This window comes from Delphinus delphis, chromosome 15 (genome assembly GCF_949987515.2).
Source record: "Delphinus delphis chromosome 15, mDelDel1.2, whole genome shotgun sequence".
Lineage (NCBI taxonomy): Eukaryota > Metazoa > Chordata > Mammalia > Artiodactyla > Delphinidae > Delphinus > Delphinus delphis.
The window spans coordinates 24,624,797-24,645,348 of record NC_082697.1 but is presented as its reverse complement, the minus strand read 5'-3'; the positions used below and the strand labels follow the sequence as shown (position 1 = coordinate 24,645,348).

The 20,552-nt window shown below is 40.8% G+C and overlaps 2 protein-coding genes across 2 annotated transcripts in view; one reads left to right on the top strand and one right to left on the bottom strand.

Annotated features, from left to right (window-relative positions):
* Positions 1 to 2,317: 2,317 nt before the first annotated feature.
* EIF2S2 (eukaryotic translation initiation factor 2 subunit beta) lies at positions 2,318 to 20,044 on the bottom strand. The gene is made up of 9 exons (XM_060031036.1): positions 19,892 to 20,044; positions 14,427 to 14,604; positions 12,852 to 12,955; positions 9,650 to 9,785; positions 8,845 to 8,945; positions 8,095 to 8,243; positions 5,695 to 5,751; positions 3,447 to 3,532; positions 2,318 to 2,797 (listed from the first exon to the last, which is right to left on the bottom strand). Exons 1-9 carry the CDS (start codon positions 19,904 to 19,906, stop codon positions 2,622 to 2,624), a joined length of 1,002 nt encoding a protein of 333 aa, XP_059887019.1. The 5' UTR covers positions 19,907 to 20,044; the 3' UTR covers positions 2,318 to 2,621.
* A 206-nt stretch (positions 20,045 to 20,250) lies between these two features.
* ASIP (agouti signaling protein) overlaps positions 20,251 to 20,552 on the top strand; it is a 206,795-nt gene continuing 206,493 nt past the window's right edge. The window contains exon 1 of the mRNA XM_060031035.1: positions 20,251 to 20,357. The gene's annotated coding sequence lies outside the window, so the exon portion shown is untranslated. The remainder of the gene's footprint in view (positions 20,358 to 20,552) is intronic.

Here is a 20,552-nt window from a genome sequence, read left to right as displayed (position 1 = left end):
ACTAACTTGGAAAAATGTTCTTGATACTGAAAGATTCTATGGTGATAGGATTATGGCAATTAAATTTTTGAAATTATAAATTTATCTTCTCAGTGAGAAAAAGACTATATACCACATACTATAAAGCCCAGCTTCTAAAAACACATTGTAAAATCTAATGGTCTGTTCAAATGTGAAAACTTAGTATTGCCAGGGCAAAGAATCTGGATTGGGGAGGCCAGGTCAGAACTGGGGCCTCACACACCACAGTAGTACTTCTTCCAGGCTGACCAGCCAGCATTTTTTCTGAACACTTAGCCTGCAAAATGTTTGGGGGGAGAAGGGGCTACAAGTCTGCATAGTCTATGTTCCTCTTAAAGAAACTCAGATACTAGAACACTTCCTACCACTTACAATCCACAAGCTAGGCACTGCTTGCTCTAGGCATGGGGATACATCATTGAACAAGCATACTCCCGGCTCTCAGCACCTACAGTGGCCTGAGGGGAAACAACAGTTGACATGCAGTGGGCAGGGACCTCTGAAGTGTAGAGTGAGCCAGGAGATCATCTTAGGAAAAGCTTAAGCTTTTTTGTAGGTGAGGCTGGGGACAGGTATGGAGTCAAGAGGTTTTTATAAAGACTACAGATATAACTGCATGTTTATGTGCTTATGAAAATGCACATCAGCATACAAAAGACTCAGGCAGTCACGGAACATGTTTAGTCTCAAACTCTTCTTTACCATGGAACATCCCACCCCGCACCCGGCATAATTAGAACACTCTTCAAGACTGCTTCCTAAGACACTTTGGAAATGGTGGTCTGGTTCCCTTATAACCATGGCTCTTGATCAGAAACTCTCAATGGCCTTTGCTTTGTCACTCCATGAAAGGTTCCTTCCAGCTGAGCTGTGGTTGGTATGAGGTAATATAGTAGACAAAAGAGAGGCTGATGCTATTGTGAATGGGTAACCTTAGGGCAACCCATCATTTTAAATGGGTCTGCTACAGTCAATCCAATTTTAACCAAACAATACCTCAACTGGACTATCTCAAAGAGTTAGGATCATTCCAGAGAATCTGTTTTGAGAATGGAGTTAAGAACTGGAGTTGAAATTGCCAGCCTCTCACCAAACTGTAAAGTCCCATGTCTCCCCACTAAAGAAATGAACAAAACACACATATATATGCACAAAAGCGCTAATTCCACAAGAGGCACTGATCCTTGCTTTATTCACACGGTAACATCTGACATTGGGAATTGTGTGGTATAGATACAAAAGAAGGAAGATGAAATCATAAACAGCAGTTGAGTTCATTAGGGCAGTGCTGGCAGCTCAGCCAGTGTGTAGTCCCCTCAGGTCCTACTGGGTTGAGGGAATGCTCTGCCCCCTCCACTGCTTCTTGGCCAAGATGCTTTACAACACTTGGCCTATACTTTAAAATTAAGGGTCACAGTGATTAAAAACAACACGGTCAAGACATTCAAGGCTGAGTGACTGCTCCTGGAATAGTCTGGCAACAAGAAAGTGAGGAGCAGCATTATGCCCTTATCCTTGGCAAGTACGTGCAAGGCAGATCACAGCAGACATGTAAGATGATCTTTTCCCCTGTGCTCAGTGGAGAAATACCTTTTCGGCCAAAACCACAGAAGGCAGAACCAGAAGGAAGCCCCAGAAGCACCACACAAGCAATATCACCTCTTAGTTTCTCATGATCACATTTAAAAGCTACTTTAATACAGAAAATAGAAAAAGCATTTGTGGTGGGTCCTTTTCAAATCCAGAACACAAGTTGGGGAGGAAAAAGAAAAGCTTCCTCTAGCATCATGGTTTGGACTCTCAAGAGTTCTCTCTACTGCACATGCCGCACCACTTCCTCACCAGCAGAGGCCCAACGGGTTTTTCTTGGAGTGCCAGTTACAAGACACACCCAAAGGCTGTTATCTCTAAACTTCTCTTAGTGGCCAATAAGGAAGAAAATGCTAAGGAAGGTACTTAGCACCTTGTATTCCCTCATGTGGTAACAGCTGGAGGACTTAGCAGTGAGGTAGTGGCAACAATCCTCACATAATGAAAAGAATTCAAGTCTATAAAATCGTTCTCTGGACACTGAAAACAAGCTGTCCTCCCAGACCTCATCCTCCAACCACCCTCTCACGTGAAGCTGTGTCTACTCCCGGTATACCGGGAAGCTGAGAAGGAAAATGGCTACCCAGCTGAAGTTTCTCAGGACTAGGATACAGAGACCTCGCCAGAGCCTAGGCACAAACTGTTCTGCTGAATTCATTAGGCATAATTTTTTTTTATAGAAAAGAAAACTGAAGGACAAACCAAATTGAAAGAATCACTGTTATAATAACTTTAATTTATCTTGCATTTTACAGAAGTCTATGAACGATTTTAAAAAAGCACCGCCTTACCCCATCATATTTCTCTGACAGTTGTTAAAGTAGGCAACGAGTATGTCAACAGCTTGAGCAACGGCATCTTGCAAGAATTTCAGACCAACCGGCCACAGGCCAAAGAACTTGGCAGCTTTTCTATCTTGTTTTTAATACAGTGGTATATCCACTCTGATGGTAAACCTGTCCAGCCAAATCTCCACAACACACTTTGCAAAATCAGTGGTGATTAGCAAATTAGTTAGCTTTGGCACGGAGCTGTGCTCGCTTGCCTGTGACAGCCTGGAAGCCAGTTTTGATGCTGGCAACAGAGCATCGAGAATGACAAGTTTCACACTGTAAGAAGTAGAGTCGGGTGTCCTTTTGCAGGATTGTGTCCGGTGATCGGCACGTGTGACAGGTGACATATTCCTCTGCAGGAAAAGCAACATAAGGAATTACCTGGTAGCCACAGTGAGCCAGAGGTTTCTTTCTTCTGAAACACTTCTACTGACTGCAAGCCCAAACCAGGAAACCCAAACCCAAACCCAAACCAGGAAAGCTTAGCTTAGCTACACTTAGGTATTCTAGGGGTAAGAAAACACAAGCTATCTGATGTGATGCTTCACGTACTTAACAACAGGTTGAAAAAAGACCCCGAATGTCCAAAGCAGCAGTGACATTTGCCAAATGCCTACTCCTGGCTGTGTTTACAGGAGAGCCACTTAGAGAACTTACTAGCTTTCCTAGGTGGGAACAGATCTGCCAATTTTAAGTGATTAGGAAGGTAACAACTGGGTCAGGCCAGGTGTGAGTGCAGACAGATTTCTCTGACTTGGCCTTCAGCCTGGAACCAACCAGCAGCCTTGATCAGCTGGGTCGTCTTAGGAAATCCAAATCCCTCCCCATGACCCCTAATCGGCCACCAAGAGCCACCTCCCACCCAGCTCCCCACCACTATCATTTTCCCTCATCTTCTAAGGCCAGCCTTTCCAGCTTCATTAAAAACCAATGGCGGTCCCCCAAAATATTTCAGCCCAATAAGAACATTTCAGAGCGACATGTTAGAAATTATAAACTTACTGATATATCTTCTCAAAACATTTTCTATCTGTTTCTGTTGGAATCTTCCTTTAATTACAAGTTGGTTATTACCATCTATAGAACCACTGTGAAAGAAAACAAAAATATCTCCATTATTATTTTCTTCCTATAAGGAATCAAATTCCAGGGCCTTTACATTTAATGAACTTAAAATATATTCAATGGCACAGGATAAGTTCTAGGAGCAGTACTACCTGGTTTCTCAAAAATTATTTTTAATTAAGTAGTTGGTACCTGATGACCCTATTTCCTGACATTAAATTCAATTTTCAATTAATTAAGTCTACAGCAACAAATCTGATTCGTTAACTGATTTTAAGTCTAAAACAAATTTATTCCTTAACTGTCTGTGTGATGACCCATTCACCCAACAAAAGGACAATCACACTTTTACTGAATGCATACCACATGCAAAGCAGTGAGGTAGGCTATAAACACATGCAAAGCAGTGAGGTAGGCTATAAATACAAAAAATATGAAAGGAACTACAGATATCTTTAAAAATTCTAAGACTAAATCTTTTGATTCAGTTACATACAGCTGATGAACATGTTCTAAAACTGTGGTGATGGTTAACTATGTGAACAAATTAGAAACCATTGGATTGTACATATTTACATGTGTGAATTGTATCTGTAAAGCTGTTACAACCCTCCCCCAAAAGTACAGTTGAAATCACAGGCCTCATATTGTCAATGGTGCTTAAAAAGAAACTTTTTGAAAAGAAGTTGCTGACAAGTACTTTTGAGAAAGCAAAGCTCTCTGCTAGACGTCATGTGTTAAAAATTACAAATCACAAAGTGAAACAACAAAATTCAGCCAAGCAGCATTAAATTTATATTTGCTCCGTATCTTATTATAAAACTGACTTTTGCAAGAACCTCTCCTGTGATTCTCCTTTAACTATAAGAGTTTATTATCATCCTGCATGAACTGCAACCCCTAATCTCTAGGCTACAGTGACTTCAATGCTTGATGCAAGAAATTTTTTTCATTCACTGTCAAAAGAAATTGAATTTTCTCAACAACCCTGTAATATTTAGCCCACTGACCATAAGTTCACTGGTCACAACTTGTTATAATTTACCTCACCTCTACAAAAACTAAATTATTCTGAGAAGTAGGAAAAACACTACCTTTTACTCCTTCATCAGTTAATACAAGTTAAAAACAATGATTGTAACAAATTTACATTTAAAACAATTCTTCCACAACACAGTCCACATATCTACCACTGGTCAAGTAAATTACTCCTTAACCCCAAAGCAAATACAGCCAATTCCAACAAACTGAGTTTCAAGAGTAGGAAGAGAACAGGACACCTCAGTTATCTCTATACTGCCAGCAAGGCACAGGATTAAGGCTCTTAAGAGTTCGAGCTCCTGAGAAAGGCAGACCTGAGTTTACATCTTGACTGCAATTAACTAGCTATGTTACCAACCATACAACTTCATTTCAGCAAACCTGTTTCCAAATGTGTAAGACAAGGGTAATATTAGTTTCTAACAGTTCACATAACTGCTTAAAGATTGAGATGGTACCCAAAAAAAGTGCTTGGCATACAATGGGCACTCAATGTCTTAGTCATATTTATTATGCCCTAATTCTGCATTACTTATTTTTAAAGGGACATTCAGCTTCCTATTCCTAGCACTTATGGCCAAACTAACTGGGATGGGCTCCATGGGACACTGGCCCTCCCGAATGGTGATGGACTGGCGTGGTGTCTTCAACAGGAGAGCCCTAAAGACAGGGAAGTAACTATTTAATTATGGATACCTGTTTCAATGTTTTTCCCATGCCACTAATCAATTTATAAGCTGTACTTCATCCACAGCCTATTTACAATTTAGAAAATAAATTCTGTCCTAAGAAAATGGCTTCCTCTGAAATCTGGTATTTGCTCCATAAAAAGACCCAGGATTCCAATTAACGACAGGAAATTCTCTAAACATGGCAGAGCCATGGTGCTCACTCTGGTATACCAACAGGCCTGTTCACAGACGAGCCAATGTGAACTTTGTTTCCTATTCCCAAGTAACCAACCTCCCACAGAAATGAACAAGTTTTCCTCCTTCACTGCCCTAAAAGTTCCTCTGACAATAAAGTGAATGTTTTTTTTTTTTTTCTAAGCGTGTTACATATCTTTTCAAGTTAAGAGAATTTCTTATGAAATGTCCATTAATACTGTAAGTAACTATACATAAATGTGAATATAGTTTCTTACCTTGTACCCAATTCAGCCAATAAAAATGCAAGGAGATGTTTGGGCTGACGATGTAATCTAAAAAGAAAGTCGAATAATATAAACCTTATCTTTCACGGAAATCTAACCAAACTTCTAAAAACCTCACCCTGTTCACTGTTTTAATTTGTTATTACGCAGCTATTAGGTGAATTTTAGCACAGTTCATCAAACTCTGAAATGAAGATAAATGATACCATTTGTTTACATTTCAAAGCCCATAAAACAATATTACATTTTATTTACAAACATATACACATTGGTAAATGTCTATAAACAGGGACAGGAAAGGTAAATACGAACTTTAGAGGATAAAATCTTTTTCTAGGAAGGAAGGTAAAAGGGATCAGAAAGAGATATAAAGATGGCCTTAAACTGTAACTGTAAAGCCCTCTTTGTAACGAAGCAAAAAGATCTGAAGCAAATGTGTCAAAAGGTCAAAATACAACAAATTGAGGTAATGAATACTTGGGTATTTGTTATGCTAATTCCTATATATTTGCTGTTTGCAATTTCTTTATTTAAAAAGAGCGAAGTGTTTCACAGCAGCACAATAGCAGAAAATTTAAAACAGCTAAAATATTCACCAACTGGGAAGTAGTTAAATAAATTACGGTACATCCATTCTATCTTGCTTTTAAAATAATACAGGTCTCTAAATACAAAAAAAACAAAAAGATGTATCCACATAAAATGAAAAAAGCAAACACAGAGCAAGGCCACTCAGTATTTTCACTTTTTTTTTTTTTTTTTTTTTGCTGTACGCGGGCCTCTCACTGCTGTGGCCTCTCCCATTGCGGAGCACAGGCTCCGGACACGCAGGCTCAGTGGCCATGGCTCACGGGCCCAGCCGCTCCGCGGCATGTGGGATCTTCCCGGACTGGGGCACAAACTCGTGTCCCCTGCATCGGCAGGTGGACTCTCAACCACTGCGCCACCAGGGAAGCCCCTTTCACTTTTTAATTCTATTCATTTGGCACTGTTTGAGCTTGTTCCAATAAGTAGATATTACTATTACAATTTTAAAAAGTTATTTTTAAAAAGTTACAATTTTAAAAAGTTACTTTTTCCCAAAAATGTAATGAGTAAGGGTTGGTGAAAATATAATAATAATAATAACACTTACGTTGCTACTGGGAGTATAAACTGGTATAAACTTGTTGGAAAGCAACTGCCAATGTTTGCCATAAAAATGTCCATTCCTTGTGACTAGGCAATTCCATTTTGGGAATTTTTGCCCTAAGGCTCTATTCTAAGTTCTGCCGAGATACATGTATCTCCCAATGCAGCCATAAATAAATAAATAAAATATTTAAAGCCTTGTGCTTCAAAGGATGGCAAGAAAGTGAAAAGACAATCCATACAATGGGAGAAAAAAATTTATCTATATATATAAAAAAATATGTTGTATAACTCCTAAAAACATTTAAAAGACTAATGATAAGGGTAAAAATTTCACAATATATTAAGAGAAAAATATGTTAAAAACCAGTACAATACCAATTTATTTAAAAATATGTAGATGCATAAAAGTAGCAAAACAAAAATATTAAACTATAATTACCTATCTCTTAATGGTGGACTTACAGATGACTTTTTTTCTTTAGTAGGTCTATATTTTCTAATTTTTCTATAATAAGCATATACTACTATTGCCATCAGCAAAAAAGTCTAAAACCTTTTAAGTCATGCCTAAGCAATGAAAACAAGTGGTTACTCTGGGCAGGGAATTTTTAGTGATTACATTTTCTTTGTTTACTGTTGTTTTCCCTTTTATCTGCAACAAGCATGTATCACTTATGAAACTAAAAAGAACAGGAGATAAGGTCAGTTGCCCTAAGGAACCTGCCAGAAAAGGTGTAGCTGAGGAGCTTTGAGAAGAGCCAGCCCCAGACAGTGACCTGGGGGTGAGACAGGCATGGAATGCGATGGTAATTAAGAATGTCGAAATCTCATCAACTGTGTCTTGGCAATAACCATCCAAGGAAGAAGGACATTAAATTCAGCTGCTTTCCCAAAGCTCACTGCTTGTACTTGCTTGGCAGGCCCACCCCAGGCTGATGAGCTTTTCCACCTCCCTGGGCTCTCCAGGCCCCTGTCTAAGGACTACAGTCAGCCTTCTTACTCTTCACTCCATCTGGTTAGGATCGTCTCATGAGTCAGCATGAGTGGGCTTCTCTCACTTCTGGATGCCCAATAAAACAAGCCTAAAGACCTGTGAGTCAAAAGAACTGACGGACTCGAACTGTGACCTCCCTCGACCCCACCCTGACACCTGTGCATTCTTTCTACTTTTTAATAGAGTCCACAATAAGCATATTTAACATACACTCCACTGAGAATCTAGCATTTGGGACGGAGACTCTGCATTAACCAACTTACAATTTACAGATATCTGTAAAGTTGACAAAAGAAGTTTTCTTGGTTCCTACTCGGACGACCTGTGGAGGTTTCATGACAAATTTCCTTTTCTCTCCAGCAACCATATCTGGATTCTTTTCCCTCATGATGTTGAACACTCGATTCAGTAGCTATAGAGATAAAGTGGTATTCGTGTACAGTCTTATTAATAGCAGGAGTATAACGTTCCCACTTGAGTCACTGTGCTTTTCCTTTAAACAGAACAAACTTTACTTTTTACTAAATGTACACACACATGTTCTGGGAGCTCCCTGAAGGCAAGACTCAATTCTCAACCAGGAACTGGTCCCTTATGGATGCTTAATAGTTCCTTGTTCAAAGTTAAAGGAATGAACAAGCCCCTAATTCTACTGTTTCTGTGGGAAAGTATATAGTACCTGGAGAAGTAAAATTCAGACTACCCTGAACAAGCAAACTCCAGACTACTATGGCCCCCTATTCGCCACTCCCTCTCCCTACTGTCCCCCTTCAGTGGGGCTCCAATGGCCTCAGAAGTTCATGGATTCAGATGGAACAGTGAGTACTATAATGACTGCCACATTGTGGACAGCCTGCCCCAAACGTCGGCATCAGGCAGTGCGACCTCTCTGGGTCTGTTTCATTATCCACCTATACTTCAATGGCCCTTTCAATTCAGGGAACATTTATCCTGCTTTTGTTTTGAGTTCTACTGAACAGTTCAGCCCCCTTTCATAACAGAATTTGTCTTACCTCCTCATATGTGTAGTCTCTTTCTGAACCTGCCCAAGCAGGGCCTGTCTGGTTACTGAATGAGATACCATCATCTTTTTTGCTGTCTTCATCTTCTAAAGCTACAGATAACAAAGACTGTAAGAATGAGGGGTAGAGCCTGATACAGTAACAAAAAGGGGAGAAGGGAGAAGCAGATCTAGAGAAATGAAAGCTTCAAAGACATCTGGTCTTCCTTCCCACAGCTGCATTCACAACAGCCTCAAGCATAAAGGCATCAAGGCTCACAAATAACCCCATATTCCTTAAGGGGATGTTACGATTTTCAAAAACCACCCTCTAGGAATGTGTGGTAATACAAACACATTGAACTGTCTTGATTTAACAAACATAAGATAAAATAATGCACTGGGATAAATAGAGGAAAAAATGTTCAATTGTTTTGAAGCACTTAAGAAACATATACATCCATAAAAACCCATCTGCTGACTATACTAAAGTTCTCTAAAGCAGCTATAGCACTTAGAAGCTAATAAACAGCACTTTTAACAAAATAGTAAAAGATTTTTTAAACATTTAAAATTCAGTTACAGTAATTGTCCCAATAGTCTAAATCAGTATGCTTTAATGTAATCACAATTGCCAAGTTCTTCCCCCATGAAATCTTTTAAACTGTCATTATGAAGTTAGATTCTGTTTCCTTTTAGCTTCCATTATTAGGCAGTGGAAATAAGGGGCAAGAAAAAATAAATAAGGAGGCCACCCATGGAAGAGACTAGGCCAAAGGCTTGTGTAGCCTAGAAATGAGCTAAGTTCCCAGTATTACCTTCATCTTTCTCGAGTATTTCATCCTCATCTGGGAACTTGACATTCTTCTTTTTCTTCTTTTTATTGCCAAGCATAATGTCAAGGTCATCCTCTGGTTCAGCTGGTTCTTGAACATCACTTTCAATTTTAAGGTCCTAAGAAAGTGAGATAGGAGTCTCAACATTTTGCTACTAGGATTATTATTATTTTTAAATGACATGGGCTGACATGGTTTTGGAGGAAAAAAAGATATTCAAAACTGAAGTTACAGATCAGAACTCTCTCTCACAGGTGAACCAAACTGGTTCAGTCTGTCATTTAAACTGGAAAAATTTTAAGACACTTTTGTGGGACCTTTTCCTTTCTTTTATCCACCAGCCTTGGGATCTTACTGTAATTATTGTCCATGTTTTTAAATCAGGCCACTGTCAGAATCAAAGAAACAAGGATTCTTAAATCTTCTCAGTGACAATCTTCAGCAGGAATGGGGTTCAGGAATGTTTTAAATAAGTTTCTAAGTATTCTGATGCAGTTCGTAGGAGGGTTTTTTTTTTCCTTCTGACACCAAATACGTGATGTTTTTCCACCTCAATTCTCCAACTCTCTGACACTAACTAGGTGACCTACAATTCAATGCAGTTCTAACACTACCCAGAGTTAGTGACAAACTCCATGGGTTTAAGGGCTCAGTCACATAAGACTGTCTTCATAGAGGCCAGGTACAAGTATAGAGTCCCCACGTTTCCCATACATATGTCCTACTTCAAATTCAGAGGTTCCCACACACCCCTGGTTCAATAATTTGCTAGAAGGACTCAAAGAATTCAGGAAAACACTTTACTTAACTATTACTTTATTATATTATATATATATATATATATATATACACACACACACAATATTATAAAGGATATGCTCAGAAATAGCCAAATGGAAGACATGCATAGGGCAAGGAAAGGGAGGCAAGAGTGCAGTGCTTCCATGCTCTCTTCAAGTATACCACTCTCCCAACACCCCAGTGTGGTCACCAATCCTGAAGCTCTCCAAACCCCACTGTTCAAGGGTTTTTTATGGAGCTCACCCATGAAAGAAACCCATGAAAGGTTTTTTGTGGAGGCTTCATTATGCAGGTATGATTGATGAAATCACTGGTTCTTGGTGACCAAACTCATATCTAGAGATTCCAAGAGTCTTAGGAGCTATGTGCCAGGAACCAGGGACAAAGACCAAATATTTTTTTTTATACCACAGCCAGCCTGGCACCAGACTGAGGAGGTCTTTGGGCATCACTTCAATAGATAAATCCATGAAAGAGGGAGAAGGCAGAACCCACGGAGAATTAGGGTCCTATGATGAATGGATAGAGACAAGGTAAAGCTTGATCCCAAGATTAGCTGCTATAGTCATGGATGTAAATAGGGCATAACCTTGAAATGAGATATAAAAAACCCCAGAAGAGCAGAAAGGGCCAGTTTCAGTCTCCAGCCTTCTAATCTCACCTCCTTTCACCAGTGTATCCAACTCCCTGCCCTGAAGCGTGCCATCCACATCACCCATCAATATCTATTTTTGTGCACCTACATCCTGAACTACTCTGTAAATGGCTATAGTAATTTTAGAAATCTAATCAGCAGAAAAGTTGGAATAGCCGGGACTAAAAGAAGCTCAGCCTTGAGATGCCAAATCCAGCTGTGTAGTCTCAGTGCCACTTTTGGCCATCAAAGACCAACCAGCCCATGTGTATTAGCTGGATAACACCAGACAAGAAATCTGATACTAACCTAGTCTCTAATAAGATGGCAGTCAGTAAATGAGAAACTCAGACATGCTAAATATAAATGAGCACACATCAGCCAGCTTCTAGTCCTATATTATTATTTATTTTATCCCAGTAAGATCTATTTCCAACCTGAGGCTAAGACCCAGTGAAAGGTAGAGAATAGCACATAGTGTTTTTGAAGATTTTTCAAAAGCCCTGTGGTGCTCTGAAAATTCAGGGGGAGAGTAACCCAAGATCTTTAAAATACTTCAGCCTCAAGTTAATGCCCATGTCTTGCCTGATAAGGGTACTTGTAACCTCTTACGTTATGACTTCAGTAGCAGAGAAAAAAGTATCCAAGCACTAAATTAGAGCTTGTAAGTGGCTCTTCAGGACAAAAGCTACTAGAGAAATTTGTTAAGCAAGACTTTCTGTGGCACATCTCTGATGTGTCACCTTGTTACCCAGGATATTTATATCTCATTCATTCAACATAATTTGAGCATTTCTCTTTATCAATTTCCTTATAACAGTAGGAAGAGAAGAAAATCCCCAAACAGGGAGAGAGTAGGATAAATCCAGGTAAAATAATCTTGTTCTAAAGAACTCTAAATTATCCCTGAACCTCCAAAAACAGGAAAAATATCTTATTTGTTTCAGTACCCTAACAATTAGCACACAATGCCTGACTCACTATCATCATTAACATATATTTGCTGAATTAACCAAGTCATTAAAATTGTGACATTGTTTCCAAAACTCAATGAATTACTGCTATGTGTGGGATACACCTTATTTACTTGAATTTGAGCAAATAAATAATTTACCAAAGAAAAATTTGGGTAAAGGGCACAAAAGGGGACAACTTAGTGCATGTGTATGTGTATTCTCACTCCTTCTCTCTCATAATTCTGAGATATTTGTATTAGAAATCAATCCAGTAATAAGACAATTACAGGGCCTCAAGTCCCTACAAGATCAGAGAACTCCATAAAACCAACCTGAGTGCTCTGGTTCTCCTACAGACTATAAAATCATCAGCCACCAACCACCACAGGCTGGGGTTCATTCTTTGCTGCTCAGAAGAATACACATAAATTTGTGTATCCTCAACATGCTACCAAAAGTTTAACAGAAGAAACTATATTTGCTCTATAGGATTTCTCACAGAAGTCTCTCTCCTCAGCCAATCTCAGTATGATTAATGACAAGTGGCATTTTGTAATCATCTTAATGGCACACAATACAATGTGTAAAACCTAACTTTACATTCCTTTGAACCATCATCCCTTTAAGATACCTAGTCAGACAAAAATCCCAAGAAACTGACCTTAACAGTGGTGACTAAATACTTAATAACAAAAGCAAAACTAGTAAGAGATGAGACAAACAGGGAGAAACATCAGCCACTAGCAACCTTTCAAGAGGTCAAATTTTACCTTCAATAAGAAAGCAATACTACCTTTACACCTTCCTCAGCTTCATCAATATCAAATATCTTTTTTGTTTTTTTCTTCTTTTTCTTCTGATTAAAGAAGTTCAAGTCATCTAGATCATCAGAAGCATCTAAAAAGAGAATTGAGATTCTCAGTTATTAACAGCAGAAGGCGAAGCATTAAATTATGAGTTAAACCAATGTTTCAGCTATTAATCGATCAAGTCACCAGAATAGCGAGATTGGTATTAATTAGCACAGTAATTCCTCCACAACCACAAAGGTTAGGGTTCTGAAAACAAAATGGCAGGTCAACTCAAAGCTTTGTAGGAGAAATCTGGCTAGGGGACCATGTTGGGAATATTTATTTAGTAATCTGACCATATGATGCCTCATTGTTCCCAAGACAAAGTCAGGGTTCTAACATAATTTCCAAGGCTCTCCAGCTTTATCTCTCTACTTCTGCTACTCTTTCATCTGTGACACCTTAATTCCTAGTTCCAGCTCAACTGAACTACCTCCACTTCTTAGTGAAGTGTGTGTCTCTCACCTTCAAGCCTTCCTATGGGCCCTCCCACACAGCTCTTACCTTCATCTCACAGGATCTTTGTTAGGAGTTACTTCCACCAAGAAGTCTTCTCTAAGCCTATCCCTCCTGTTCCCCAACTGGGTTAGGTGTCCCCTAGGTGCTTTGATAGTACCTTCTACCACTTCAACAGAGGTGTTTACCAGCTGCTTGTCTATCTCCCAATGAGATATTAAGGGGCTATGCCTTTCTCACCTAAATCCCAGTGCCTAGCTCAACGAGCTACTCAATCAATCAGGCTACAATATGAATAAAATGAGATTTTATCCACCATTAGTGAGTAATAATGGGTTTGGTTCAATAAGTTTTCCATTTGTTCTGCCCTACTGTACACTAGAAATATTTTTAAATGCCCCACTACAAAGTTTTTCAAGGAGCTATTTATGAATTAATTTTGTCTTAATAAAAGAATGATGTACTTTCCAAGTTTGTTTTAAACATGTATAAGATGCTTAGCACATGGTATATGCTCAATGAATGTTAATTTTCTCTATCCCTAGTACAGTGTCTTCTATTCAATAGGCATAAATGTTTACTTAATCATTTATTTCTAATTGTCAAATGCTGTCTGTGTTAAAGCACAGAGTGAATAACTCATGCTGGTGTCTAAACCCAAACATTTTAGGCTGTAATTTTAATCTCTTCTATATGTTTTCAAACTTGTTAAGACACAAAACTCTTTATCTTGGTCCCATTTCTTCCTGCCTACACTCAAATACAACCACCATTAAAACTGGAAAAGAGACATCCCGAAAGGCTAGACTAGAAGAACCAGCCCTGGAGTAACAAAGTTTTGTCATCTCTGTCTTGTGGATTCAGTGGAATTTTCCCTGAAACAAGTCTTATCAGAAATCTGGCAAGGTCCCATGCACACAGACTGTTGATGGCCTCAGCTTCACTGTAATAGATAGCCTCTCAGGCTGAAAGGACACTGTGTGCACAAAATCCAAAACACACTGATGGAAGAGAACCAGGTCTCCCAGGACAACAGTGACTCTCTCATGTCTGCCACTTACCTTTTTTCCTACTGTCCTCTTCATCAGCTTCTACATCTTTGTCCTCAGTTGGCTCTGGCTCCACTTCTTTTGTTTCTGAGGGCTGGGTTTCTTCTGTCTGGGCATCCCCTTCCTCATCTAACATAAAAGGCTTCTTCTTCTTCTTTTTCTTCTTGCTCATAGTAGGATCAAAAATCATCTGTTTAAAAGATAATTAAAAAGAAAAGGGGACCACGTGATTAGTTTTAATGATACTCACATTCCAAGTATGCTGTATTCTCAAAAGGCATACTCTTAAAAGAAAGAGTATTTGACGCATTAAAGTATCTAAAAGGATTTTACAAAAAATATATATATATATATATGTACACACACACACACACGTAACCTTCCTTATACTATTAAAAGTTGAGGGGGTGGGCTTCCCTGGCGGCACAGTGGTTGAGAGTCCGCCTGCTGATGCAGGGGACACAGGTTCGTGCCCCGGTCCAGGAAGATCCCACATGCTGCGGAGTGGCTGGGCCCGTGAGCCATGGCTGCTGAGCCTGTGCATCCGGAGCCTGTGCTCCGCAACAGGAGAGGCCACAACAGTGAGAGGGCCACGTACGGCAAAAAAAAAAAAAAAAAAAAAAAGGAAGTTAAGGGGGTGCTTCCCCAAAACATATGTACATGTCTTTTAATTTAAAATTATCACAAGATAACAGAATTTAGGAAAGGGATCTTAGCAATAACTCATGCTTCACCCCTCGCTTTATGAATGAGAAAACCAACGCCTAGACAAGTCATACGTGTTTTATTTAAGGTTGGTAACCTGGGGTTGCTATACCAGGAGACTTGAACTGATAAAAAAAAAACTTAAAAAAATTTTTTATCCTGAAACTCAGACAAGCCTTTAAGGAAATCCATCAGCAGCCCTTCATGTAATGCAAATCTCTGAGTAAAAGAAACTTCTATACAACCTTTTACTCTGCTTTTTGTTTCTGGAACATTAAAAAATACAGATAAAGTGTTTAAAAGCACAAGTCTAGAACCTAACTGACTGAATTCAAATCCTGACTCTGGTTCTTACTTTTGTTACCCCAGGTAAGTTCTTGCCCTCTCCTTGCCTCAGCTGTAAAATGGAGATCAGTAGCAGAAACAAAACCAAATCTCACGAGATTATTAGGAGAACTAAATAAGTAAATAAATATAAAACACTTGGCGCAGTGCCTGGCACAAAAGTACTCAATAAATGTTAGCAATTATTATACAATTTATATAATGCTTTACAGTTGACAAAACATGGTATCTCTTGATCCCTATCACTGAAATTTCATCAACTCAGGGTGATCTAATTTCCAAGACATATCATGAAACTCAAAAAAATTCCCAAAACTGATTCTGATTAACTTAAATTCCTTTATGTCCCAAGTACATTAAGGAAACTGAGCTACACTGAAACCAAACTATGGTCTGTAATAAGGTAGGGTAGTATAAATATAGTCCTCACCCAATACAGAAGGATTTGCAAGACATTCTGGAAATTGATACAGCCTCATTTCAAAGTTATCCCCTCCAACCTTAAGAAGGCTCTAATTGTATAAATGAGCAATTCTGAAAAGCAGTCAGTCTGAGGAACATGATCTGGCAAACTTAGAGGATAGAAGAGCCAGGAGGAAGGAGTTCCCCACTGCTGACCTACTGGGTCTTGAGTCACCCTACATGGAGTGCTGTAATCTGTTCCAGGGAAGAAGCTATAATTCATCCTTATTCCTGAAATATGGAAGTTTGGCAAAAGGACAGACAACACTCCAGGCACTATAAATTTGGTTGTCTGGCAGGGCTTATAGTTCACTTACTGCATTTTTTTCAAGCATCAAGTTCCCTAGAATATTAATTATCTTTTAACTATTATTCAGCAAGACAGACTAAAGGTAAGGGGGATCCTAAAATCATCAAAGGACATCCTCACAACCGCCCTGTTATGCTCTGAAAAACATTCATATAGGTCCACAGGGAAACAGTACGGTTGTAGCCTTGTAAAGGGTTATAAACATGAAAGAACTGTACACTGCAGTAATTAACACCTCTCTCAATTACTCTCTCTGGATACTTAAGACATAAACTCATTGCCTCATTTTATTCACACCACTCAGCAAAACCAGACTTTAAAAATATGGAAATAGGGATTCCAAAATAGTGCCCAAAGCAGACCTCCCCCAAACCACAAGGTCACATCAGTCTTAACTTTAAAAATGTGGTTTCTGGGACTTCCCTGGTGGTCCAGTGGTAAAGAATCCACCTTACAATGCAGGGAACGTGGGGATCGGGGAACTAAGATCCCACGTGCCGCGGGGGCCCGCGCAACAACTACTGAGCTTGCGCACCTCAACTAGAGAGCCTGTGTGCTGCAAATTAGAGAGCCCATGAGCTCTGGAACCCGGGCACCACAGCTACAGAGGAGAAAACCCAACACCACAACTAGAGAGAAGCCCGCGTGCCACAATGAAAGATCCCACATGCCTCAATGAAGATCCTGTGTGCCTCAACTAAGACCTGATTGCAGCCAAAAATAAAATAAATAAATCTTTTTTTAAAATGTGTTTTTTTTTTAAGACTTTCATATCTGACTTAACAAATTATCACAGTCCATATGTTTTGTTTATGAAACTAGCTGGGATGTGAGACGCAAATAGTTGCTCACAGTACACTTATGGAAAAGCACAGACTCTTCTGGGCTTTCTTTTTTTTAACTCTAGATAGAACAAAGCCTTCAAGTTTTCTCTTTTCAACTTCCCACACTGGGTTGGGTTGAAGAAAGTGAGGAAAAGGGACAGCAGCAAAAGTTACCCTGACAATAGCCTAAAGTGCTTCAGCAAGTTGGAAGCCTACTCCCATCTATCATACCTTATTCAGGATGTTAACTTTAAGGCCACAGCACACCCCACCCAGAAGGCAGGAGTGAGTTACAAAAGCACCCAGAGAAGCAAGGTGAGCAGAACAAATGCTCTGAAGAAATGTGTCGTCATCTCTGGGTGATAGGATTCTGGGGAGATTTTTATTTCTCTTTGCATTCTTCTGTGTTTTGTATACGTCATACAACACATATTCCATTTTTAATCAGTTTCTTTTGTAAAACACCTTACTATGTTGTGTGACAACCTGACGTTCCGATACTTTGTGGATGGGGCCTAGTAATAAGCAATAATCTTAGCTATTGACAGCACTTTAATGCCTGCAGATTAGGGACTTTTTCCTCACAAGGCAGCACTCATATTTCTAGAATACTGCTTTTTAGAGGTCATGGTTCCACTAGTTTAAAAGAGATTATGTTATGTGAGTTTTGGGCTTATTTGCCAGGTTTAAAAGGAAGTGTGTGCAGTTTATGACAACTATACATTAAAAAACTATTAAAAGAAAAAAAGGAAATGTGAAAAAAGAAATAAATTACTTTTTAATAGTAGGTTCTTCAATGCTCTATCCTGGCTACCAGGCAGCACTACTTCCACTGTAGGGAATCCATCACAGTTTATAAATCATTTCTATGTACAAATTTTCACTCGATCCTTACGTCTGTAAAGTAGCCAGAAGTTAAGGATCGGCCTAAGAAAACTTATCTATCCAGCAGTATTAAAGGAACCAGAACCTGCACATATCTTCAGAGTGGAAGCCAAAGGCAGGATTCTAGTCATACTAACTTGCTGTGTGATCTTGGGCAATTTAACCTCCCTGAGCCCTTATTTCCTGTTTACAAAATGGACTGGTAGATCTGAGAAATGCAAAGCTGCTTAATACTTTATGGGCTTCCAAAGTCCTCTGCTGGAATGCTAGTTCTGACATCTCTGCTTGACGAAATCCTTTTCACCCTTCAGTAATATTCCACTTCCTTTGACATCTGACCCCACTGCTAAAACTGAACCCTCCAGCCCTCCAAATCGCTGTTAATGGCTCTATTTCTACCTCCTATACCAACTAGTAGTAAATCTCTTACAACACTTGCAAGTACTTTACCACAGAAAACCAAACACAGAATAGCACCCCAGAGAACTCTGCACTATATAGGTACTTTATTTGTTAAAGGTTATGAAAAGCTTAGAAAATGGGTAGAAACAAAACAAGCATGAGACACTGCCAGTCTCAGAACTTTTGAAATACAGTGGCCTAGAGCAATGTCTACCATGACCTCCAAGCAAGAACCACACACCTCCCTTAGACTCAGTTTCCTTCCTAAGAGAGCGAGACCCTCCTAGTCACCTAAATGGAGATTTGGAATTCTACTACTGGCTCAGCCACTTACTATTTGATCATGAGCATCATACAACTCTCTAAAAGCCTCGGTTTTCTCATTTCTAAAATGGGCATAACAATACCCACCTTAAAGGGTTGTCATGAGAATCAAATGAGAGCTCAGAATCCCCTCCAGAATAAAATCCAAATTCCTTAACTTGGTCTTCAAATCCCTCCATGACCCACCTACTACCTATACTTCAAGGGATTAACTCTAACCAAATTGGATAATATTCTACTCCCTTGCCCTGGATCAGGCCTTTCCACTACTTGAGGAAATTCAAAGCATTTCCAGGGTCTACCTCAAAAGTCAAAGCTCGAAAAAGCCTCGAATTTTTCTCTTCCTTCTCTCCGAGGCCCTATTGGCCAAGCACTCAAATGTTTACAGAAATTAATTATAAATTCAAGGGGTTTTTTCTGGTGGGGAGAGCTGGCCGGTAAGCGGTAGCTCTCCCAGCAGTGTTTATACCTACGGATATCACTTAAAGTCAAATTTCATTTTAGGTCGTTTGGTTTTAAATAAACTGGGATAAATCTGGCCAAAAAGGGATTTGAGGAAATTTGCTGAGGTACAAGCACGGCAGTATAAAAAGACCCAGGCATCTTTGCAACTCAGACTTCCCGCTGACGTCGCTGAGAGCTCTGCTAAGGAAGGCTCAGGGACTCCCGCCCTAAAACTTTCCGAAAAAGTTAATCACTTTTTCAGGCTGAAGGATCTTTTCCTCTCGTCCTACCCCCCTCTACATGAGAACAAGGGTGGGTGCCGGGCAGGACAAGCCAGCCTGCAAAGTTTTAAACTAGGGCGCTCCACCGGAGCCAAGAGACGCTCCTCTAGGCACCACCAGCGCCCAGAGAGTGAGAGTTGAAGCTGCACCGTCAAATCGAAGGGAATGCAAGGGCCGCCAGCCCCAATCTCGTTCAGCTGGGGCATTAACCGGGCATGCAAGCTCTCTTCTGGAGGGCGACTCAACGTGCTCTCCATTCCGGAAACGCCGGCCACGGGAGGACGCCGGCCTCAGCGCCGCCACCCTGAGGAGAGCGGGGCACGGCCAAGCCGCGGTTCCGGAGCCCTCGCCGGCCCTGCCGCTCCGCGTCGCCTAGGCCCGGCTGCCCCACATGGCGGCGGCCGGCCGCTAGGCCGCAGGCCCAGTCTCCCACACTGGGGTGGGTCTGTCTCACTGCCTCCGTCCCTAGACCTAGCGCCAGCCTCAGGCCCTCACCTCGTCCCCGGACATGGCTGCGGCTCGAGTGGGCTCGGCACGGACGGAAAGTCTGACAGGTCAGCCCCAGGCCCAGGCTTCAGCGTTGCTCCTGCCGACACCTCTCCCACCACCGCACTAGGCTCTTGCATCAGCGAAAGGGAACAACACCCCGCCCTCTCTTCCCAAGAGTTAGAAATGCGCCTGCGCAGAGACCGCCAAGGCGCAGGCGCGCGGCGAAGCCGACCTAGCGCGCTCCGACTGGCGCGAGTTACCAGGCGACGCCGCGGCGACAGGCAAGCCGGGACTTGTAGTCCGCCTAGGCGAGGCGGGCGCTAGCGCGGCCGCCCCGCGACCCGTGCGCGTGCGCGACGTCTGAGGAAGCCGGCACGGAAGGTTCGATTTTGCCTGGGGGCTGCCCTTACCTTAGCTTTTGGAGGCGTGGAGAGGCCGCGCAGTTCTGCGTCGCTTGCGGAGTGAATTCGAGGTGGTTTCTCCTGGGTTAGGGTGGTGGGTAAGGCACTCAGTAATATGAACCCGTCGGGGCTTGTTTCCCTGCTGCTCCCTCCACCGTGCCCCATTGGGGTGTTGTAGTGTTTCAGGAACTCAAAGTTGGAGCTAGAGGCGCACACCTCACTAAAGGGTTTTACTTCACGAGAAATTTAACTCAACAGGCTGGATT